The 25719-nt window shown below is 43.3% G+C and overlaps 1 protein-coding gene across 2 annotated transcripts; it reads right to left on the bottom strand.

Moving 5' to 3' along the window:
- Window positions 1-1317: 1317 nt before the first annotated feature.
- Window positions 1318-24434, bottom strand: Pak3 (p21 (RAC1) activated kinase 3). Of its 2 annotated transcripts, XM_050170096.3 has the most exons (9): window positions 24307-24434; window positions 23788-24083; window positions 23231-23382; window positions 22016-22192; window positions 21062-21125; window positions 19177-19503; window positions 17679-17844; window positions 12164-12340; window positions 1318-3239 (listed from the first exon to the last, which is right to left on the bottom strand). In XM_050170096.3, exons 2-9 carry the CDS (start codon window positions 23967-23969, stop codon window positions 3114-3116), a joined length of 1371 nt encoding a protein of 456 aa, XP_050026053.1. In that variant the 5' UTR covers window positions 23970-24083; window positions 24307-24434; the 3' UTR covers window positions 1318-3113. The 2 variants fall into 2 exon arrangements, with proteins under 2 accessions (XP_050026053.1, XP_054921954.1); XM_055065979.2 differs by having other exon boundaries at window positions 23788-24434.
- Window positions 24435-25719: the final 1285 nt, after the last annotated feature.

Genomic DNA, 25719 nt, shown 5'->3' with positions numbered 1-25719 from the left:
AGCCTAACATCTCTAGAGGTCACCGGGACGAGTCAAAGACATCTTCCCTCGTCAAGATGGAATGCTTCGAGCCTGCCATCTGAAAGCTCAAGAGGGCAAATTTATAAGAAGGCCAGTGCCGAGGAACGAGGAAATACAGAGAGCACGTAGAGACGTTAACCAGAAATGCATCTGGTTAGCTATCCTATACTTTGGGGGATGGGAATGAGGGAATAGAAAGATGAGATAGAGAGGTAGAAGAGGGGGGAACAAAGGCTGCGGTGAGCTCACGCACACATGCGGAGAGCCAGAGCAAGTCAAAGGCGTTCACATAGGCCAGTTGCCCTCAAGAAAGACAAAAGTGCCTTTACAGCCTTGTGGGCCGACAAGCGATGGGGTTGGTCTTCAAGTAGCACCTGCACAAACAATGGCCGATTGTCCAGCCGCCACAATGCGATAGATGTTTGTCTTTCTGACCGAAATCAATCACAGTGGCACAACAAATGTTCGATGTTCTCTTCACCGCCGCAGACGTCACACACAGCACTGTCGGTCATTCCAGTCAAAGTAGTGTACACCTTCGTGAAAGCCACTCCCAACAACAGCTGGTATAGAAGCGATGCCTCATGTCGGTGAAGCTCGGGTGGAGGTTGAAGCGAAGGGTTCAGTTCGTGCAACCTGGTGCGCCTTATATTTTGTGTTTTACTCGAAGCGATCTTGCATGCCAAGTGACCAAGCCGAAATCGTACAAGCTCGAGTTAGACAACGCTAGTGGGGCACAGAAGTATGCAGAAAAAGACGAATAAATGTGCACAGGCAGGCACTGCAAAAGAAAAAGAAGCTGGAGCAAAGAGTAGCTCTCTGTCTAGTTTCTTCGCATCTCATGTTTTCTATAGGGGTTATACAAGCCTGTTTGCTGGTACTTGCATCCGGTGCACGTATCTTCCTGCACGTATACACGTATGCACGTATACATCTTGCATATATCTGCCAAAATGCCAACCAAACCAGCAGCAGACAGCAGCCATGCCAAACCTGGGAGGGCAGGCAAAGAGGTTCTTTAAAACTACAAGGTAGAGAACACCTTCCTATGTTACAGACATGTGCAGCAGTATGCAGGCAGAGATTCTAGAATGTAAACAAAGGCGTACTGCCTCCTCCTAATGGCACCAGCATTCTATTGGCAAGGAAGCTCAAGCCCATCAGGGTACTAAAGCCCACTACTCTTACTTACGCACTAACTTGTTAAATTTCAATATGCATACCTTTTTCTTGGCCTCCCCACTCAGTGATAAATGTTCAGAAGAGGCTAACAAGGAAGTCATGCTGAGACTAGGATAAAAGAAAAATTTTATTTTTTTACAAGGTATCAAAAATACACAATCAGATGTTACAAAAAAATATTTCTCTCATCAAAATACTTATAATTGCATAGAAATGGCAAAGAATATTACGCAAGTGCTCACTGCACGCCAGCGAGTTTGACTAGAGTGTGACCTTTTTTTCTTTCAAAGATGGCCTCCAAGAAACAACAGTTGATCAACAGACAGGAATTGAAAAATACATACATAAAAAAAAACTGCTCCACTGTGCGATATGTCACCGTCAAGGTAGATGAGTTCACCACGACAAATTCCTTTTCAAATGATCAAACATAAGCTAAAACATTATACTGAATGCTTGCAGTAAGTCTTCAATGAGCTGACCGCATTAAAAGTGGCAAAATAAAGTGCCAGACACCAGCTTGACCTTACATATGGCAAGACAAGGTAAGCTGACAAAGCTGAAAGAGTGCTCCCTCATATGGGCAGACACAGTGCACTGTGCACCAGGTTGCATGCCCACTGCACACAACTGGTATTTCATTCTAATCCAAATGTGCACAAACAGATGTAAACATACAAGAGTTCAGTACAACAAGCATTATTGCTACTATCCTTCAGGAGTGACAGCGTTCTCACATAGACGCAGCATAATTGGCAGAATGAGCAAATAGCGTGCAAGAAAGGCTTCAATGTGTCTGGCTGATGTATGCGAGCCTGAGAAATGATTGCCAACTGTTGCATGCTCTGAAATGAATACACATTGAATATTATTAACAGCGCACAGCTGATACTCAGCTCTTGAACGATCACAGTAACCTTGTAAAGCTTGGCAGAATTGGAGGCACCGTGATGAAGTGTTAAGACAAAACTTACACAGCGAGGTTATAGCACAGATTTGCCCTACTCTCAAGCACTGCTACTTAGGAAGGGTGATGGCTAGAGAAAGAGTTACACATTTTTGGTCATTAGGCACATGGAAAATCTGAACACGCATTGTAGAAGATGCTACTACAGCTGAAAGGAATGCACTCAGTGGCAGCAGACATTCCCGAGCTTGGAATTTCTCTTAAAGATAAAAAAACATGCCTTGTGCGGACATCAAGCACTACCAAATAAGTAATTCTGCTCATCCTTGATTAACAACAACAGAAGAGAGACACAGAAGTTTCAAAGCTTTCTCACTGAGGCAGCAGACCTTCAACACACCATAAAGCCCTGGAAAAAGATGGGCTTTAACATTAATCTTTGCACAGAGGACATCACCAGCATTGGCAAGCACTTCAAGAATGCATCAACTGCCACACACTCCTCAGCACTGTCAAACTCAAAACAATAGCTCCGCTTGCATTAAGTAGTACAACTTTAATCAACATTCACAAATAAATGAAACAAATCAACGATAAAAAAAAAGCATGAAATGTTGACATCAAAGTTATCAAGCCTCTCTCAATGAGCAAATGTTTGGCTTGGCAGTGGTTAACACTGCAGTTACAACCGTAAAATCTTAGCTGAATGAGGATCAAAAAAGGCACGTGAAGAGAAGGAAGTCCCGCACGTTTGAGATGAGAAGCACAGACCTCTCTTGGAAATCTTGCATGTCTCACTGGATGTTGGAATCACGGATGAATACACACTAAACACATCACACTCTTACGATACATAACTAAAACATATTGGTGCTTCGCAATTATAAAATGGCCTGGGACCATGACATCCATGGGATTGTGGTTGTCATGTTAACCAGTCTGGAGGTGTTGGTGTTCCAATGCATTGACCATAGGTCCAATGGCAAAAGTGCCCTGTTTAGAATCAAGCCTTGTTGAGCACTTTCTTGGCGGCTCGTATTAAAGGCACAATGGTTGAGAGTGAGGCTGCCTTCTGCAAGAACGGGTGCTCCAGCAACTCCTGTGCATTGGCACGCTTCTCAACATCCACCTTCAAGAAGAAAAATACAAGTATCGTTAACACACAAGAATCAGCATGACCAATAGTATTCTCAGCAGTTGAATAGTTTAGCATGGTATGAGAAATACCATCACGTTTAAAACCATCCGCAACCGGAGTTCTCCCCACAGAAAAAGCAGCATAGTATTGATGCTGTTATGAACAGTCAGGTTACCTATCCACGTTTCTATGATAAATTGCACACAACTTGACTGTGTGCACTGCTGGTTCAAGGAAGTGCATGGCATGCCAATGACCAGGCACGAGGTGCACAATGGGCACATTATAGGGAGTGTTTTGACCACACAAACCATCCTTGTGCACACCACTGTTTTCTTAAACACCAGTAAATCAGTCTGCTTGGTGGCTTAACTACAATGTATCCAGTGAAATTGACACACCATCACACTCCGCTAAATCAGCTCGGCAGCGAAGCTGGGGCGGCTTTTTATCTTCCTCTGCAGGTACAAACATAGTGCATACACACACTAACATTCTTGCTAAGTAGCGGTGTGCAAATTGTAAAATTAAACAGATCTGAGCTGAGAGGACCTTAAACTTTTTGCTTAAATCTCTAATATAGGTAGTAGTAGAAAGAGCATGTTTCACATACTCAAAAGAAATATATAAATTTACATCTTTTAATCTACACTAACAATCTTCTCAACTGTGTTCTTTCTTAATAATGCTGTTTGCAGACGACTCTGTTCTCGACCGTAAAATTAGTTGTCCTTTCAGTATCCAATAGCTCCAAGGCAACCTTAACTACATAGTAACTGACCGGAGTTCCAATTGGCACACGTAACTTAACTGAAGTAAATGTAAGGCTACGCACATACTTCATTCTAGCACTGCCGTGCATACATACTTTAACAGTGCTCCTTTACTTCCTACAAGTATCTCGACCTTTACATAAGTACTCTTGGCATGCGCATGCTGACTGCAACTAATCATACGATAGCCGCATGCTAGAAAACTTACACCGTAACTTTAGCTATGCCTCTTCCTCCCTAAAATTAACTCTTTACAAAACAGTGGTTGGTTAAAAAATTGGAGTACGCCTCAGCCATTTGGGATCTGTCTCATTCTTCACTAATTCTCCCTTTTGAAAGTGTACAAAATCATGCAGCTTGTTTCATTTTGTCAGACTATCCTTGCTATGATAGTGTTCTATGAAACGAACCCTTAACCTACCCAACCATTCATCATGCCCAAACCATTCATCATGCCACAAGTTGCTCGGCAACGCTGCTGCGTCCGCAAAATGATGTCGGCTACGAGGTTTGACTTTTCGCCATCGTCGCCTCTGCTGTTGCTGAAGTATCGCCTAACGACAGTGATGAGGACGGCACGGAAAGTGACTGAACGGGCGATTCAGGCCCGAAAGTGGCAGAAGCTGTGCATTACATCAGCTTCATGAATGCAATCATCACGATGAAAAAGGTGCCCCGCGATTTCTACAGCGCTACCGCGTCCATGCATGGAGCATACGCAACGCCAACAAGGAATCTGCCGTGCAAGTATTTTCCAAGGGGCTGGCTGAAAAGCTGACTCACAGCTTCAGTAAGTTTCAGGTCGCTGTCATCGCTGCTAGGTCGCCTTGGCATCAAACGAAAGTAACAGACTTTTGTCGCGCAAAGTGAATAAATACTGCATGTTTTTGTCCTTTGATTGCACTCTCTCTGAGTTCCGTTTCTGAATGGTAAGTGGGCAATCTTATGCTATTTCAGTTAAGCAGTACTAACATTTAGGACATACTTTTCCCGAGCTCTGGCCAACTTAGTTTAACAAGGTTTTACTGTAGCCTTATCAGCCATATAAACTTGTAAACACTCGCTTATAACTAAATTAAAGGGACACTAAAGGAAAATACTAAGTCAACATGGACTATTTAAATCATCAGCAGCAGCAGCAGCCTTTTTTTATGTCCACTGCAGGACGAAGGCCTCTCCCTGCGATCTCCAATTACCCCTATCATGCGCAAGCCGATTCCAACTAGCACCCACGAATTTCCTAATTTCATTTTTCCACCTAGTCTTCTGTCATCCTCGATTGCGTTTCCCTTTTCTTGATGCCCATTCTGTAACCCTAATGGTCCAACGGTTATCTAACCTGCGCATTACATGACCTGCCCAGCTCCATTTTTTTTTCTCTTGATGTCAATAAGAATATTGTCTATACCTGTTTGCTCTCTGATCCAAACCGCTCTCTTTCTGTCTCTTAACGTTGTGCCTAGCAATCTTTGTTCCATCGCTCTTTGCGAGGTCCTTAACTTGTTCTCCAACTTCTTTGTCAGTCTCCTAGTCTCTGCCCCATATGTCAGCATTGATAAAATGAACTGATTATACACCTTCCTTTTCAATGACAATGGTAAGCTTCCTGTCAGGAGTTGACAATGTCTGCCATATGTGATTTTTATTATTCTATTAATTTTCTTCTCAAGATCAGGGTTCCCTGTGATTAATTGACCTAGGTAAACATACTCCTTCACAGACTCCAGAGGCTGACTGGTGATCTTGAACTCTTGTTCCCTTGCCCAGCTATTCATCATTATCTTTGTCTTTTGCATATTAATCTCCAGCCCCACTCTTACACTCTCTATGTTAAGGTCCTCAATCATTTGTTGTAACTCGTCTGCAGTGTTGCTGAATAGAACAATGTCATCGGCAAACCGAAGGTTGCTGAGGTAGTCGCCGTCGATCCTTACTCCTAAACCTTCCCAGTTTAATAGCTTGAATATTTCTTCCAAGCACGCAGTGAATAGCACTGGAGAGATCGTGTCTCCTTGTCTGACTCCTTTCTTTAGAGGTAGTTTCCTGCTTTTCTTGTGTTGAATTAAGGTAGCTGTAGAACCTCTATAGATATTTTCCAAGGTATTTACGTAAGCGTTCTGCACTCCTTGATTACGTAATGCCTCTATGACTGCTGGTATCTCTACTGAATCAAATGCCTTTTCGTAACCTGTTAAAGCCATATAGAGAGGCTTATTATACTCTGCCGATTTCTCAATTACCTGATTAATGACATGGATGTGATCCACTGTAGAGTATCCCTTCCTGAAGCCAGCCTGTTCCCTTGGTTGACTAAAGTCCAGTGTTGCCCTTATTCTATTGGAGATTATTTTGGTAAATATTTTAGATAATACTGGAAGTAAGCTAATGGGCCTATAATTTTTCAATTCTTTAACGTCTCCCTTTTTGTGGATTAGTACAATGTTTGGATTCTTCCAGTTTTCTGGGACCCTTGCAGTCGATAGACACTTCATATGAAGAGCCGCCAGTTTTCCAAGCATTATGTCTCCTCCCTCTTAGATTAAATCGACTGTTATTTCATCTTCTCCTGCCACTCTTCCTCTTTTCATGTCTTGCAAGGCCATTCTGACCTCATCGTTAGTTATAGGAGTTTCTGTAACCTGTTCATTACTGTTTCCAATTGAGGTATCCAGACTCCTCTGGGTACTGTACAGGTCAGTATAGAATTCTTCCGCTGCTTTTACTACCTATATCTTCGAGATTGCTGATGATATTACCCTGCTTATCTTTTAGTGCATACATCTTGGTTTGTCCTATGCCAAGTTTCTTTCTCACTGATTTCAGGCTGCATCCATTTTTTACAGCTTCTTCAGTCTTTCTCAGTTATAGTTTTGAATATCGCTTATTTTCACCTTGTTGATCAGTTTTGACAGTTCTGCGAATTCTATCTCATTCTTTGTCATTTCTTTATTAGGTCCTTTGTTACTTGGGAGAGCTTGCCTACTGGTTGCCTTGGTGCCTTGCCTCCCACTTCAATTGCTGCCTCTGAAGCCAGCCTCGTTATGGTTTCAATCATTACCTCCATGTCATCATCATCATCTCTCTGTTCTAAGGCTGCATATTTGTTTGCAAGTACCAGCCTAAATTTGTCTACTTTTACCCTTACTGCCTCTAAGTTGACATGTTTTTTCTTGAGCAATTTTACTCTTTCTCTGTTCAAATTAAGGCGAATCCTGGACCTCACTAACCTATGATCACTGCACTTCATCCTACCTATCACTTCTACATCCTGCACTATGCTGGGATCAGCAGAAAGTATGAAGTCAATTTCATTTTTTGTTTCACCATTAAGGCTTTTCCAGGTTTCCTTTCTGTTGCTACGCTTCTTGAAAAAGGTGTTCATTATTCTCAGCTTATTCCTTTTTGTGAATTCTACCAGCATCTCTCCTCTAGCGTTTCTAGAATCGACACCGTAGTTGCCGATTGCCTGTTCACCCACTTGATTTTTCCCCACTTTTGCATTGAAGTCCCCCATAACTACTGTATGCCGCGTTTGCACTTTTCTCATCGCTAATTCAACATCATAAAACTGATCTACTTCCTCATCATCGTGACAGGACGTTGGAGCGTAGGTTTGTACTACCTTTAATCTATGCCTCTTATTAAGTTTGATTACGACTACAGCTACCCTCTTATTAATGCTGTAGAATTCGTCAATGTTGCCCGCTAAGTCCTTATGGATTAGGAATCCTACCCAGCATTGCTTCTTACCTAGGAGACCTCTATAGCAGAGGACGTCTGTAATTCAGCAATGTATAGCCTCATCAGTTCTTCTAATCTCACTAAGGCCGATTATATCCCAAACAATGTCTGATAATTCCTCAAAGAGTCCGGCTAAGCTAGCCTCACTCGAAAGGGTTCAGGTGTTAAACATTGCAAGGGTCAGTTTCCATTGGCGGCCTGTCCGGATCCAGAGATTCTTAGCACCCTCTGCTGCGTTACAGGTCTGACCACCGCCTTAGTCAGGTGCTCAATAGCTGCTGGGGACTGAGGGCCATTGGGTAATTGAGTGAGCCATGTGGGAGGGGGTGGCCGACTACTGCACCATAGAGGCCAATTCCTGTTCTGGTGAGGGAGTGTCTTGTTGAAGCTTAGTTGGCCTTCCTCATTTGGTTATACCTAGATTAGTATAGCCCCACGCACTCTCGGCATCTTTTAATGGTGACAGGTGTCACTCAAAGCCTGCAGATGTTGTGCACTGGAGGAGGTGAACTTTAAGCTCACCATTGTTAAAAAAAAAAGGAAACCTTTTATACCAGGATTCAAACTTCCGACTATGGCGACCGAGCATTCGACATAGCTCAGTCAGATAATCCCACAGGCGGCGAGGCTACCTTATCGCCAACAAGTAGACCCCTGAGGACCCTGCGTGCCTAAAGATGTCCTTGATTTGTCCACGATACATGCCTTTAGCTGATCGTGATGGGTAACTCAATATAGAACTATTTTTAAACAGTTCTGGCCTCGTAGTTAGGGAATTTCATGTGCCCAGTCAGCCGTGAACCCAGCTATGTATAAGGCATCCCTGCCGCCTTTGACAGCGTTTAGAACGTGAAGGGTAAGGTAATGGTGGAAAACGGATCGCTTCTCTCACCAGAAAGGCGACTAGACACGGGGCACCTCCATCTCGCACTCCCTTGAAGGCATTTATAGTATGGTCGCCTTCAAACAAAACGTAAGTAGAGATAACATATGGCTCACAGGTTCACTTGCTTCTAGCTGTGCAATTGTCTAGGCTTCGTTTTAGTTGGCTGTAGCACTGGCATTGCAGCAAAGAGTGTTCATTTTTCCGTGGAGAGAAGGCTCTAACCAGGGGTGCTATCCTGGAAATTGTACAATCAGACCATATTGTCAGTCTGCCGTTGTGGCGTTTTGAACCAATCAGAGATACCATAGCAGCACTCCAGGGCAATCAGAGCTGACAATATGACAAATTCAGCAATATGGCAGAATTTAGAAATGTTCAGAAATAGCGCAGGCTGGGAAACTACAGCATGGCCGTTCATTCATGTGACTGCACAGGACCAAAGATGGGGGCGAGATTATTATGAGGAGGGAAAACATCCTAATTTTAATGAGTGAAGACAGGGATGCACCTATTATGTGATGTGTTCATTGTGCAGTAAATGCTGGATAAGAAATTTCTTCACTCAATCAATAAAGTGTACACATCTAACATAAGAACCATCAAAGAAGAGTCAACAAGCACAACAGATTGTTTAAATACCATTCCAGAAACCTCGCAATGCCTGTTTCATGCCAAGAAAATACTTAGTTTACGAGAAAATTGCATCTGAAGTGTCCGAATACCTTTTTCAAAATTCAGATCTCCCGCCACCTAACCGGGGCACTAGTGACGTTGCATACCCCATCACCACCCTTTGCTGCCGTCGGTGAGTAAAATGGCACCTGACAAATGGCGGTATCGAGCAAAGACAGACGAAGCCTCTTGAAAGACAGAGCAGTTGATTCACCGCTGCAGCTGATTTTTGGTCAAGTGGCATAGACCGTTCGGGCATCTCGCAACAGCACATGGAAGTTGAATTCTCTGCTACTTGCGGTTTACGAGTTTCACGAGCCAGCAAAACCAGCACGGCACTATGCCATAACGAAACTACTGAAATGCAAAAGCATGGGCAGCACGGAGTCAAGCGAAAATGAAACCTTTAGGCCGCCCGCATCGCTGTCAAGGGTACTTTCAATGAGTTCTTTCTTCTAAAAATGAAATAGAACTGGAAACGTAGCATTTTATTTTGTCTTATAATACACTACGAGGATGTTTTTTTGCAACATGTTTGAGTATTAGTGACAGAATTTAACTGAGGAGTGCTTTTGTGATCAGGCATGTACATGAATGTGCCGGGGGAGTCTCTAATCATGTCTTGTATTTAACTCAATTTCTCTATTGTTAAGACTCTGTTCGCTATAATATTAATGCCTTAGAGATTCTCAAGCACTAATTTATCACTTTAGCTTGACTTAATAGAGAGGTTTAGAATAGGGGCTCCAATAGTTTGGGGCCCCAAAGAGTTTTGCGGGTGTTAGCTTTGGGGCACGCAGGAGTGAAGAGATTCAGAACAGGGCTTTGTGTTTGTGGATAGCGTCTTGCGCTGACAGCGCCACTACGGTGTCAAAAAAAAGCTATTAGAAATGATTAAATAAAATATACCATTTTATGATAGGAATAGTCATTTTTACTTGTGTGTATTCACGTTTAATTACAATTTAGAGGTTATTCTGTAAGCAGTAAACAATTAGTTGTGCTTAGTTTTGAGCAAAACAACTTTGCGTGTCTTCACCAGCCAAGCTTGGTCATGTTAGTCCTATGAGCCATAAAATCCACAATCGAATTCAAAATCAGCGGTGTCTAATGAATCAATCTTCATAACACACGCTAGTTGAGACAAAGTGATAACCGCAGTCACTTCTCCTAGCTTGCGAACTTCACGCGTTACCACGAATCGAACCAAGTTTGATGCTAGGTTAGAGCTGTCGCTTCGATGGGTGCCGCCATGTTTGCTGACGCTAAGCTTTTGGGACTGCTATTTGGGCTCCCGCTAAATCGGCGAAATAGCGTTCCCAACACAAAACCCAAACGTAGTTTGCGTCTCGCGCATGTGCCATGGCTTCGACGCTATTTCTTTGGGGCCCCTATTCTAAAACTCTCTAATATTTGCCTTTAGTATCCCTTTAACAAGCACGATGACGTGCACATAGGTGAACATGAACACATATCGCTCCATGACCGTGGAAACTCGTCAAAATTCTGGAGTGAGGAATCGCAGTAGCAGCAGCAAGCGCATTGACCTTTGTGCATCTCTCACTTCAACACGAGCGAAGCGTCGAAAGCACAGTGCATATGAAGCTACCGGCACTATGCACACACTACAAACATTGAAGATCGCTTTGAAGATCGCTTTGAAGAGGCCTGCGCAGGTGCACATTTTGGCCACGTCGCATGTCGCAGATCACTTTCAAGATATGGCGCCTGCATTGCCACGGCATAAGCAGCAGCCGCCGAAGAATGACCCCCCCTCCCTCGCCTCACCCCCATGCCTCGCGTGCGACAGGAGAGGGCATATTTGCTTTCCGCCTCCCTCCCTCGAGTGTTCCAGATTGAGCCACGCTCATCGGCTCAGCTCGTGTGCTTTCACTCGCACGTACAGCATATGGCACGCTGCAAGGCAACGGTGCTATTGCCCTTGGACGTTAAACAGAACCTCGCAGCAACACCGACGGCAGAAACGCACCTAGAATGTCCATATAATTGCTATCACAATAATAATGCCTTTGTTTCTTCTTACACAGGTAGCCCATGAGGGTTGCAGGAGGGACTTGCTAGGCCCCAGTTTGTTCAAATCGACCAGCTATGCTAACACTAATTACTTTCATAGATGACTACTGGTAATAGCACTATGTCAACCAGTAGTCCTGGTAGTGCCAGGCTGATGCACCTGAGCAGTCTAGATACACTACAGCCAAATTTCGATATAATGAAAACTGATATAGCGAATCATTGGATATAATGAAGTATACCTAAAATGTCTGACATAGCATGCAACGAATACATGCTTTTAGTGGATATTGGATAAAATGAAGGTATTATCGTGTCATGTGGAACTTCATTATAACAAGGTTCTACTGCAGTGTGCACCAATCGTGAGCTACGTCTCCGTAACTTTTGGAGGCAAAGCTGCTGCTGATGGTCTCATCACCAGTCTCCATATGTTGAGCAGAAGAGAAAATAACATGCAAGTAACTCTGTATGCTACCACAGTGCAGAGGCCATGGATAGCTGGACGGGGCAGGTCAGCCTGTCCACTGTCTCCATAATGGTCCCACTTTAACTCAGACACATAGCCCAACTGAAACTTCTGAACACCTATAGTCATTGCCATTTGCATCTTCATGTAAGAGCGAAAACTACATATGTTGATAGGACAGACAACCGTTTTACATGCTTCACGCACACTATATATGAGTGACAAGTAGATCTGCCTGCATTTTTTTATGTGTGCTGAAAATGTGGTAAAATGGGCTTAGGATTTCACCAAGCACTACAGCATTGAGAAAGTTTAGTAGCAGAGATCATTCAAAATTTACCTCAAGGCACCGATCCAGGAAGTCTAGGAGCTGTGGGGATCGCCGCTCACGGTCCCGTATGTGTGGCTTACCGTGGGTTGCAATGAGGTAGAGGGCTCGCAGGGGAGTCTCGTTCAGGTAGGGAGGCTCACCATCCATCATTTCTATCAGCATAATGCCCAGTGACCAGACGTCAACCTGCAGCATGCAGCACATACAAAAACGTTGAGAGTGAAGTGCAAACAGAGAGAACTGTTTCTTAAGAGGTGGAAGGTTTGCCAGCACAGAAGTATTCACCTACGTGCTACTCCACAATGGTGGGGGAGAGGGTAGAGAAAGACACAAAAGGGGGAGGATAGAAGTGAAAAAATAAAATAATATAACACAACTTGATAGCTTGATTTCATTTTTGAGTCCTAATTGTGTAATATATTAGTAGTCTTGATTTCACTGCAGTCTTTTTTTTTTTTTTTATTCAATGTACATTAGGGTCTAAATAACAGCTAGAGTTACCAGAGGAAGTCTATTGGTGCAAGGTAATCAAGCAAAAAGTTGAGTGCTTGGCATTTTCAGCGATGGAGAGTGATAAGGACTTGAGGATATGTGTGGCTTTATGGCATAAGGCCGTCAGGGACCTAATATTGTCATGTGGTAGTGACCGTCAAGAACACAGTAGCGAAACTGTGAATGACGACACTAACTTTTATTGGGCGAACTTGTGCCCACAAAAGCATGTTATATTCAAAGCACAATGATAGCGAAGAACACAGTCGGTGATCAGCGAAATCTTATCAGCAGGTCAAGGGCGTCCGCTTTTATACACGAGTCATTGAAGGTTCCAGAGTAATCGCTGGTTACCGTGTCTTCCAGAAAGTACTATACAATTCGCGTCAGATGTGATCAGATTACACAGTGTTCAGTGACAACAGACAACGGATAGAACCATCGATAAGATTCCAGTAAGTTCCAACCATGCAGGCGCATCTTGCGCCGAGTGATAACTTCAAGTTGTTAGCGGGTGAAACGCAGTCCCCAAGAAAAGGATAAGTACACGTGTCAATATGCACTGAAATCTCAAAGGGTTCTGAGAGATTGTTGCTATGTTTGTCTTGTATATGGCCCTTTCTTCACTGTACGCCTTAGAGTCTAGTAGAATACGTTCGACCGATTCCACAGCTCTCATAACAGGGGCTTGTAGTTTCACGAGGACAACGGAGGAGGCGCGCACTTACACCGAATATTATTTACAGGTGAAAGGCAAAGCAGGCAGAAAGGAGGCCAACAGGGAAACAAGAAAAACATAACATGGTACAGATCAAGAATCATAACAATATGAAAATTCCTAGTTAACAACAATATTGGTGGACAGCATCTGCATGTATACTGGTTCTTCTAATAAAAACTGTCTCAGTGTGTCTATCTGTTTGCATGTCAACACCTAGTAGCCCCGTTGTTCCCCCATCTGCAAAAACCTTGGGGACTGCTACAGCAACAGCTAGCAAGAAATCATGACTAGAATATGCCTGCCCCTACATCAGGAGTGTCGTTGCAGGACTCCCTTGAATGCTCACAAACTCGGAATTAATTTTGTAAGATGAAACTATTACGACAACAGTTTCTAACCAATTTTATACACCTGCTCTGGCAGCTCAGCGGCTATGGTTTTCTGTTGCCGAGCATCAGGTTGAGAGTCTCATCTCTAGTTGTGTAAATGTGATAGCGGGGGCAAAATGCAAGAACACTCGTCTACTTTTACATGTTGAAAAACCACACACGCAAAATTATTATGAAGCTCTCCATTACGGCATCTCTACCTAGTTATTACAGAAAGAAAAGACAGCATATTAGCAGAGGAAAGGAAGGCCACATTTCACCACCTTAACTTCCTGCCCAGGCCGCTGCTTCAATGACATGCTGTTCTTCAGAAAAGCACATGATAAGACAGTTTGTAATGGATGTTTACAGTCATTTTCCAAAGCAAATAAGCTTGAAAGCAGATTTGCTTGTAAGCAAATGACCTTGTAATTTTCATCATGCACGTAAATTACAAGGTGCAGTAAAACATTGCTAAATCAGATTGCATGGGACAAGAGGAAATGTCCGAAACTAAACACATGTTCGGTCAATGAGGGGATGGGAAGAACTGAGATGCTTCAAACATCGAAACTTTTTTTAAATACTGGCTTCCAGCCGACTTTTCACAGTGAGGAACTTCCACGACAATAACTATTATTCAGAGTTGTCAGGGGAAACTACACATTGTCTGGGGAAATGACACTGATGTCTTCCAGAACACTAACGGTGCGTTCACACCATGAAACTTTCTATAGTGTGAGGAGCCATGCAACTGTCTGCGACAAATTGCCACATTCAGAATGGATCTCTCGTCACTCGTGATAAAATGTTTGTCACCGCCAGCTAACTCTCAAACGATTCGCTGACACTCACCAGGCCACTCCTCCCATGTTGTCACAGTGAGTGCAAGAGTATCTTAAACGAGTGTAAAAAAAGAACGAAATACGCTACACACACAACAATCACAGACGTTATATTGCAGGGGCAAATACAGTAACGGGCATCCATAAAACTACCAACAGCACTCCTGTCTCGTTTGGCTCCATGCGGCTTTATCATCGCAAACACTCGCACCATAGCTACGACAGTGTGCAAGCCAACACCACTGTGTTGATCATGCTGACAGCTATGGGCATGCATGACTGTACTGCCAGTCTCAATTATTCGTAATGTAGAGCAAGACATCATTCGTGCTCACCAGTTGCATTGCACCTGACCTGCATATACACAGCGCAGCATAAGCCACATTCTATTTGCAGACCAATGAATTTTGCAATGGGCAGGAATGATCATATTAATTTTCTTTAACCCTTTGAGGGTCAATGACGTAAATATACAGTGCCACGAATAAGTCCAAAATGGTCGATGCCGTATACTTACGGCACCATCTGTACGTTTAAAACGCACGCCAATTTCCTAACTTTTTCTTTTCTGGCATGTGCTGCCGCTATGTGAATTTACAGGGAATTTTTTTCTCGTGCCTCCCTTTCTCGGTTGTCGTTGCACGGTTTGTTTTAGAGCTAGTCTGCTCTGGCGCGTCTGCTATATACTACCGATCGCACATGGGTGCGCGTGGGCAACGGTTTAGGTTTTGTTCCGCGGGCAGTTTCAGTTTCTTGCGCTCGCAAAACGGATGGCTATCTCATTAATAATCGCTCAAAAGGCGACCGCCTGTTTCTCACTCGTTTAGTGCTCGCAGGGGTGCACATAGGAAGGATGCCGCCGTGCATGCGTTTCCTGTTCTTTCCTATTTTTTTGTTTACTCACGATATCTAATTGCCTCTGGTTGGCGATAAGATGAAGATTAGGGGAAGTTTGTCACCCGTTTTGCTTTCTTCACAGGCACAAAACCAGTTTTCTTGAGTGCGCTCACCTATGCAGTTCGATTATGCTATGGACATAAATATTAGTGTAAGAGCAGGAACATCTGACACTTGCGAAATATTCTCGTGTGAGCATTTTCGAAGCCTTGTGTGTTAACAATGCATGAAATTTTTAATTCTTAAGTTTATTTCCTTTGTTTATTGTTATTCATTAATAAACAGTGCATATATACCAACGCAAAATAATTTTGTCTCACTTTACGGTCACCCTAGAAAAATTACAGTAAACCTTTTTCGAAATAGGTCCCTCAGAAGAACTGGAATCTGCCATAAAAAAATCAACCCTGGGCGGTCACATACGGCGAAAAAAATCGACCCCGAAGGGTTAATGCAACAGCAAAAAGAAAAAGTGCTAGGTACTACTCATGGTGATCGCCTGATTCGGCTTGTACCAACATGGGAAGCACACATGCACGCTTAATCCAAAGCTACATTAATGCACATAACATCAATGTAATACACAGTACACTTGTCCTGAAGGCTCCTCTTCACACAAAGCATGGTACAAACACACAAAATGCCAGCAAACAGACTTGCAAACAATTACTTCACCAGCCATGGCTGCGCCATTTGCAATATAGCTAATCGGATGCATGGTGTACGAAGGAAAGTGCTCCAATGACATGCCACTGCAATTGGAAGGAGATGTTAAATAAACGTTCGACGGCACTAAGCAGCGGCGCCTGTACTAGCGGCCTGCCACTTTGTTGGTTTTGTTGGAGTCTCCAGCATAAACGGCTGAGCGACAGGCCACCAACACGTGCTGCCACTTGCGACGGGGCATGATGTAATCAAACATTTGCTGAAGAGCATGTCCTTACACCACGACCACATCTACTCCCATCACCTCCATTCATCACCTCCATTCATCACCTCCATTCATCACCATGTGATTGGCACAAGCCAATCAGCTAGTCCCTTTTCTTGATTTGACTGATCCAGCCTTCCGATGTGCTTAAGGCTTTGATGTTCATCTTATGTGCATACTTCTCTACTTGCACAAAGATAAAATAAAGCTGCAAAAGCACATGTATAAGGCACTGACAGAAACAGTCGGTGCACAGGGACATGACGGAGGGTAACAACAAATTGCCAAAAAAAAACGTATCCTGCAGGCTGATGACCATAGCGACATACATGCTGCCTTGTATTTAGGTTGGACACCAGCAGCACTCGTGCCTTGGGCTCCGAAATTAAGTAGCATAATGGCGACATCCAATCTTAGAGGCTTTGCATGCCTTTGAGCTCTGTGGACTGTCTGAAGTGTGTGAATTAACAAGAACATGGCAAAATATGTCCGAATTAAGAAGAGTTTCCCGCCATAAGAGAATGCATATGTTTGAAGGGCCCAGGCAGCGTGTTCAAATTACCTTTATTACCAAGGGTCAATTTAATGAGGCCTTACTGTTTACAGTGCTTGTGTGGGTCAAACAGGAGCAAAAGTGTTCAAAATTAGCCAGAACTTCATTTGACAATTTTATAAACTGTTTTCAAATCGAAAGCTAAAGAACGCACGCCTCATATGCTCATGCGGAAATAAAGATATACATTTTACGAGAGCTGCAGCTTGAGGGATGAGGCAAGGTTCTGAAGTGTTTTAAAAGCACAGCGTGCCTAAACACATGCATGTTTTAAACACAGACAAGGCATGCTACAGCGGCCACAAAAAAGAAAAAAGAAAGAATCGCCACTGCAAGTACGTGGCCATGCCATGACTAGACACACTGTTTAAAAGTGTAACAAGGCACAGGTTACGAGAAATGAGAAGACAGACAAAGTGAAGCATGATCTCACAACTGATTTTATTCCTTAATGGCATGTGCCTTACGTGCAGAGTTTAAAAAAACAAGTTCAAGAATGTTTTTTGAGCTCAGTACATAGGGCACAAGCCATTATAAGACTAAATCAGTTGCGAGCTGGCACTTCACTTCGTCCTGTTGCTCCTTAACCTGTCCCTTGTTACGCCTTTCAGCAGAAAGTCTAGCCATGATGTTTCAACAACTAGCTTCCGTTGCAACAGTACTACGCAGCCACAGCTCAGCTGTGGAGCAGCGATGCAGTGGGTGGCGAGTGCTTACCTTTGGTCCATACTGCTTTCGCGTGACCACTTCCGGTGCCATCCAGTAAGGTGTGCCCACCATGGTGTGCCGCTTCTCGTCAGGACGAATTTGGGCACAAAAACCGAAGTCGGTCACCTTCACCGCACCATCCATGCCAAGCAGCACATTATCAGATTTGATGTCCCTGAAGGGGTAAACAGACAAGCTGTTCTTTTAACATCTATTTGGGTGACTTCGAAGAAAATATTTGCAGTTCATTCATCGTGGTTCAGCAATCCAAGCAAGGGCCAATGCATGGCCAGGAAAATGGGTCTGCCAATGGAGCAAACCAGGAGCCCAAAAACAAACCCTAAATTGAAGCAGGGCCATTGACCTAAGCAAATCAGTCCTGCTGAAACTGAAACAATGTTTCACTTTTGGAGCAAACAAAGTTCATTCTCTCTCTTCTGTGTCAAAATGGATCTGCACGATGTCTTGCAATGGCTTTGCCTGTTGAAAGAGGCTGAATGTGTTTTAAATATAAATGGAGAGAGCAGGATTTAAATTTCCACAACCTCACAGCTAAATTTGCATGCACACTGAAGGGAGTGTAGCTGTAAGCCAGAAAACGTAGCCATTATACTGTAAAAAAAAATAGAGGACTTATGAGGCATGGGATCACGTCACCTTTTCATACCAGGAGGAAAAGTAAACACTGAATCAGTCACGCTTCAATAACTTTCTGACAAACAACGCATATCTCTGACCCACATGCTACTGAATGGCATAAATCATGCTCTGGTTTTGTTTTGTTTTGTTTTCTAGGTTGTTCTAAGTTTCTTTCCTAGGTTTTATCTTTTACACTGGTGGTTACAAGTCACCTTGGCAGTTTTGCAAATAATACCTTATCATTCTTCAAGTAAACTCGACTTGAAGTGTGCACTCATTTGTTTGCCTCCTTTAAATCTCATCCTTCATGTAATTCACAGCAATCACTTTGCACCAACTCACTCAGCTGCCAGCTTTATTCTTTCTTGTAGTAATGCATCCACACAAGTTACTTCTTACTCATTAATGTAATCTGGGATGAAGTGCAAGACAGTGGTAACCCAGCAATGAATAGAAATTTAAAAAGTTATTTATTTTTTACTCAGTCACTCATTTATTTAATTTATTGAGCCATCAGGGCATACAATGCATTAGAGGAGGGAGGGGCTATCATTACACACACAAGAAAAACAAAAACAAAATAAAGCAGAACACAAGGAGCAAATAAACAATCATTTCATCAAACGAATTCTTCGCACAAATCAAATGGTGTGAACTGAAATGTGAAGGTGCAGCCTACCGACAGCCCTTAAAACCAAGGACCTGTGTTCAAGACAGTTCTTGACTATGAAATGCCGGCTGCACTAAGAGAAGCAGGACCATATCTATAATCACTAGAATCATGCTGAACCTTCACTTGCTTTCTACATCCTGCCCATACACCGCCGTCACTGTCATTCCTACTCAGCGTAACAACCAGCTGTCTCACCTGTGGATGATGCCCTGAGAATGCAGGAATGCAATGGCCCGTGTTGCCTCAAGGCAGACAGCAGCCATCTGCTCTTCACGCATGACTGTCTCCGACACAACGTCTGTCAGAGCGCCACCTTCGAGGTACTCCATGATCACCCACAGGTCTCCATCAACGAGGTAGGCATCCAGAAAGTTGACCAGGTTAGGGTGCCTGTTCTGCCTCATTACCTCAATCTCCGTCAGGATCAGCTCTTTCTTGGGCTGTTGGGCCAGTTCCATTGTCTTCACAGCCACTTTGCGCTGTGTTCGGCGGTCTGTTGCTGTGTATACTGTGCCTGATGCCCTGAAATGAAAGTATATGAAATGGCCAATATCAGTTAACTATCTTTCTACAGGAACTCCAAATTGCTTTAAATGTACATGACGATCTAATACTAAACGGAACACCTAAATTAGTATAATGCAATAGAATACAGCTGAGTAATGTAATAACAGCCTGCAGATTCTCCTTCGTGGATAGAAGTCTGGATGTTATCCACACTGACTTTAAGAAATGCTGCATATCTAACACACCCAATGGCACCAAGTACAGCATCGTTTGGGATGCCGAGGACACTTGCGAAGCATCCGACGAGGATGGCTTCTCCTATAGTTCCAACAAAGCTGCACCCTGCGGCATCAACTAGCGAGATTTAGTAACCGAGCTTAGAGTAAATAAGGTTGTGTCATGCTCAAAGTTTTTCATTTTTCTGAAGAGATATGTGGGCCAACCTATATCCGAATTATTTATTTCTTTGCGAGTTCAATGCTCGCAAAGAAATAAATCTTTATACTGTATCTTTATACTTTATATCTTTATACTTTATATAATCTTAATCTTTATACTTTAGACTTTATATTAGTGTTCGACCTAGTTTCCAGCACATACAGTAATTACCACTCCCTACATCATGCAAAGAAAATATATAACCATTTATTGAACTTACTGAAACTGAATTTACTGCTGGCACCAGAACACAATTCTGGGTAATGGCTAGGCTGACAAAACAATGTGCAGCAGTCTGGGCTGACAGGTTACAGGTGGGGAAAGAACAGAGGTATTACTCAAAAGTGGTTAGCTGTCAGTGGAGCCAATGTTTCAACAGGTAGACTTGTCTTTGTCTGTGCCAAGTGCCCTTGTCAAAACGTTAGCCTTGGAGACACCTCATTTGACTAGTGTTGATCATTCCAAGTCTACATCTATCTCTGAACCCATGTCTTTTTTAAAGAGTACTGCTAGCCACCTAAATACTTGCCAACCTGTGAACTTTAATATTCGTAAGACTCTGCAAAATTGACACCGAGGCGAGCGGGATGAGGCAGAGGGTAGCAGGCATTTTTTTAAAAGCTTGCCCTGAGCTTTCAGACTTACATGCACACTTTATTAAAGATGGGTAATCCTAATATGCAGGCCAGAGGCAACAAGGAGCTTAGCACAACAAATATTGACAAGCAACACATGATATTTAGATTACAGTGATATTTTGCAGCAAAACTAGTGTTTGCAAATTTCACCTGCTTCAGAAACTTGTACCTCTAGCATCCTTTCATCATCACAAAAACTTCTAATGGTAGTGTGGGTGCCGACGAGCATAGCTTGCAGACAGTATTCTTTGCAATACTTGACGCTACCATCGTAAAATGAGCCCAAATTTGTAAACCTTGTGGACGCTTGGCAGGTACGCATATAACACTCAATGCAGTTTCTCAATCATGCTGACTGACCATAAGGATAGCATCTATTCATCGCAACAGCCACGGCAACCATCAGGTTGACATTCTCTGTCCTACATTACTTCGCAGTGATTGCCAACATTGCGCAATTATAAGCAGCCTAAACAGAAGGTATGAGTTGCACTCACCCTGAGCCCACTTTATTCATTAGTGAATACCGTTCTCTCGGGTTTTCTGGATTCACTATGCTTTCTGAAATCACAAAAGTAGGCACACTGCATTATCAGATGTATTCCAACTGTTTCAACTGCTGGATAAATAATTTCATACAGCCTTCAGCTGCTCACTTAAGCTTTCCAAATGTAAACTTACTTGTAGGGCATTTCTTGTGCTTATAGCAACGTTAAAAACGAACAAAAGCACATATTATAATGTTACAATCTTCAGCTAGTTCAACTGCATCTAAAAAACTCCCACCTAATCGGGAAAAATACCCGTGTATAAGAATCAAATTCACTATTTCTTTTCGCTATACTTGGAAGCCATTCAGCCATTAAAGAAATCTTCTTGATGTAAATCATCACTGTAGACAATTAACAATGAAATTATATAGCTGCACATAATGATGTCACCAATAACTGCCTACACGTCTAAAAAATTTGTGCCACATACCTTAAATGTTACTATTTTTGCTAGCAATACTGATTTTGAGGCTTTATGTTGAAATTTACAATTGCATGCGCAGCAGTTAAAGGGTTATACCATTGGCATATATGGCATTTTAATACACTGGCTTGCTCCATTGTTGCGATTACTGAGGATTCTGCACGCAAATGCAGCCAGAAGAAATGCACACAGCACTCTTGATTATTGTCGTTATGAGCATCATCATTGTACCTAGCCCTAGTGCTAGACAATGTCAGCAAATATTTCTTTGTGTCATTGACGATGGTGCCAGGTCCAGCATTTAGTATAAGATTATAATCTCTTATGTTTCCCAGCCTTCAAATTAGCTATGTGCCCTCCTTTTACATGCAGGAAGCATGTGGTAGAGCTTCTACAACTTCCAAAATATTTGTCATTACTCCTTCAATGACTGTTACAACTTTCTTCTGGTTTGGAAAGCAGAGGAGGATTCTTACGTAGCTGCAACATGACCTCTTCTTCAGAAACTCGGGGTGCTTCGTCTCGTTTATTTCGCATTACTGGAGAGGCGAGTGGAGCAAGTGCAGGTTTCTGCTCCCCATCTATGGGCAGAGTTTTTGATGGTACGGCCTTTTCTTCGGGTGGTTCATCCAAGCCTTCATCGTCACTCATTTCTGCAATATCGTATCATATAAATTCCAGAGTCATCTTAGTAATGGTGTAACTCCTAATATTGTTTCATTAAGTCCTGTGGCTAGCACTAATAGTAAGAAGTAATATGCAGTCAACGTCCATTAAGTGTAAATGCTATGCAAGCGATCTCGCACAAAACAGCGACAAGCGACGCGATGTAGATGGCTGTCGTGTTTGTTTGTCGCCTACAAGTCGTACCTCAAGCGAGTGACTACTTTGGTGACGTCTCCTTGGTGTCGCTAGTGCGAGGGCAGTAAATACGTGCCAAAACTGGCGTGACACGCGCTTTATTAACTTAAGTTAGTGTGTTTTACTGTGAACAGCAGCATAAAATATTTCTGAAGGTCTTGCGGCTGGTTCTTATTCTTGCACGTATCAAAATTTAGTCATTTCCTCATTCCCTGCAACAATCAGTAATACTTGACTGATGTACATCCAGTTCTAGCCTCACGCTATTGGCTGGTTGCTAATAGCACTTCCAGGCGACGAGCGATGAATTCTAGATTTTCAAAATCAAGCGATATGTTCGCGCAATGGCCCGTTCCATCGCCTGAAAGCCGTCTCTTCTCACCATCACATACAACATCGCTCCCATGGGGTTTGGGCCTTACTTAAACGTTTAATAACTACATCAAACAACCTTTTATTTTACCATATGCCATCTTAATGGCACCGCTGCATCTTAAGTATGCCTTGTAATTAAATCATTGGCTAATTCAAGGCAACGTCAACATATAAAGCTGGAATCTAATTAGCCAACGATGACTGCATTTCTGTATGTAGAACTGAAGCTGCTGTCTCTCCACTTTTCATGCTAGTTCATAATTCAATCAATGGCAGATACTATTTTTCTGTCCATGTGGGCACAGAATGAGCCTCATTAATCTTGTCCAACATCAGTATTAGAACAAAATCAAATAATAAACCGGCATAAGCAATACACAACTGTACAAACACCAGCAGCTAATAGTGCTTTTCATTGATGGTGTGGAGAGCACACCAACATTCGTCTTTCTTACCTGGAAGAGTGTCTGCAATTTCTTTTGATTCTTGTTCCACAGTTTCCTTCGTTGCCAGAAATTTGGCCACACCATTCTTGTTTTTTATGGAATGTTGATAATACTTGAGTGCTTGTAGAACAGCAGTTGGGTGTTTGCTCTGCTCCTTGGCGCTGTTTGAGATAGAAGCCATAACATACTTTGTACTGCAGCACTTTGCCTGATCAATCCATAAGCATGATGCGCACGTCTTTGATGTACTCTGGGGTTTTACAACCTTTCTTGGAAACTTTTTACACCTGTAACGCTAAATCCGGTGTCCAGCATGGTACTAACGGGAGCAAGCGCTTCGGCATCTCACACGAAATTGGTTTCGTATCAAAGTCTGGTTTAGCGCCTACATGTACAATTATCTTGCCAGCACGGAAACGCCTTTTAGCTGTTGCGCTTCCTATTTGAGGGACGAACAACACGAACAGTTGCACTTCAAGCAACGCTAGGCAACGGACGCGGAAGGTATAAGTTGCTTTACTAGCAAGACATGCTTTGAACATGAAAGCGTTACCAGCAGTACTCACGATATGTTGGCATGTTGCAAGAGCTTTAGCCATGGTTCTGGCAGTCCTTCGACGTCTCCCGTTGCCGGGTTGTAGCCTACGTGAACAACGTGAGATACTTGAAACGGCTGGCCAATTTCTTCGATGACTCCAGAGTCGACACTCCTTTTGTTCTCCTTTCGCTTCAGCCTGAACCAGCTCATGGTGGCTCTCGAAATACGGCGGCTCTCACAACACAGCACGAACGGCCTTTTCAATTTGCGGGTATTGTTCACAGAACAGAATCGGTCTATTTAGGCCCACCTAACAAGGCCAACCTGCAAAGGAAAGGCGAAGGCTTTTTCAGCGTTTACATGAAACATCGAGAAACCTAGCAGACCATCAGAGATGACATTTCACAGCCTATTGTGCCAATCCACAGCGACCCAGCCCTAGTTGTCACTGCTTAAACAGGAAGTCGACTATGTTCCTTTCATTTGCACGACTACGCTGTTCCCGTGATAAGTGTCGGCGCGTGCATTAAACGTGAGGTCAACTTACTTAACAGGTGGCCACTTTAACAAATTTAGTCCGCATTTGTTGTGATACACGCACACACCCAGCGCTGGCCAAAACCTTCGATGTCGACTCAGCCTTCGGCTTACTGGCCACGCTGACGTATGCGCCGTTTACATGCGCTGTTTTTGTATATTTTATTCTGTTGTTTGCAAAGGACAAGGCATCCGCAATTACACTCACTCATACGGTGATGTAAGAACTCAGGTATTTATTCAAAACTGCAACAGACTCATCACCAAAATCGCTCTTGGATTTGTTTGCCTCGTATGCTTGCTCTCTTCCCACGCCCACGCATCCTAACAATCATTGCGATAAATTTTTATTTTCAGAGACCACAAAATAAGTTTATGCAAGGCGCAGTGGTAAACAATACGTCCTAAACCAAAGTTGTAGTTACATTTCAGCATACCGTCATGGTTGCAACATCGAAGTGTCGGCCATACCAAACATGGCAGCGCTAACGACAGCAAAAGAAAAAAAGCGGTAATTTCAAAATTAAAAGCCCGCGCAACTTCAGAGCTCCTAATGTGTATACTCACTGTGTAATGCCATGTCTCAACCAATGATAAGGCCGCGTTGTTTTAAGATCCGCTACTTTATAAACCCAGATTGCAAGTGGGCTTATTCCGCTTCGCTCTGCAGGTGGCTGCAAATGCAAGGTTTCACTAAGTCGAGACACCAAAATATGGCAGAGCGGGCTTGTTAACGTTGCGTCGCTCCTGAAATGCGCTCCTGCTCGCAACAATTAGTTCGACGCGCAAAAAAGCAGTCGGCCGAGGCTTGACGGACTGTTTCCGGCCCGCCAGCACGCTTGACTGCAGACGCGCGCTCTCCCCGACAGCTTTACGCTGCTTGAATAACGGAGGCGAGGTACACATGCTTGTTCGAGAGCTAGAACTTGCGCGCACGACTTTCTAAACGCAGCACAGATGTGCCGCATGCGGGCCTCTAAACTACATGTAGAAGGTCAGGGAGAAAGTTCCTCTGGCCGGCCTCCAGCTGCCTTTATCGACGCTTACGTAGCAGCTGCACTTTTCGCATCCGTTGTAAACCGTGCGAGTTCATCAAACGACGCGCGCAGCTTAAAACTATTTAAGCGTACGCTCTGAAGAAGCCGGATAGGGATAGGAGTGTGCGGGTTGGTAGGGGGAGAAGGTGGGTGGGGGGGTGCGGCGATCAATCGTCTTCTGACTAACAATGAAGGTTCTCAACCAGGCCCTATAACCGTGATGCTTTTTTACCAGAATTAACATAATTCTTTTTATTCATTGAGCTGGATTGCCCGAAGAGGTGGACACGCACAAGCAATCGTGATGCATAATTTAGTAATTAAACAATTTTTGCTAACCAACTTCTTAGTTTTTACTTTATGGTGCATGTTCTACTTGCATTTTA

The sequence above is a fragment of the Dermacentor andersoni genome, chromosome 6 (genome assembly GCF_023375885.2).
Source record: "Dermacentor andersoni chromosome 6, qqDerAnde1_hic_scaffold, whole genome shotgun sequence".
Taxonomy (NCBI): Eukaryota; Metazoa; Arthropoda; class Arachnida; order Ixodida; family Ixodidae; genus Dermacentor; species Dermacentor andersoni.
This window is presented reverse-complemented; position numbering and strand designations above follow the sequence as displayed.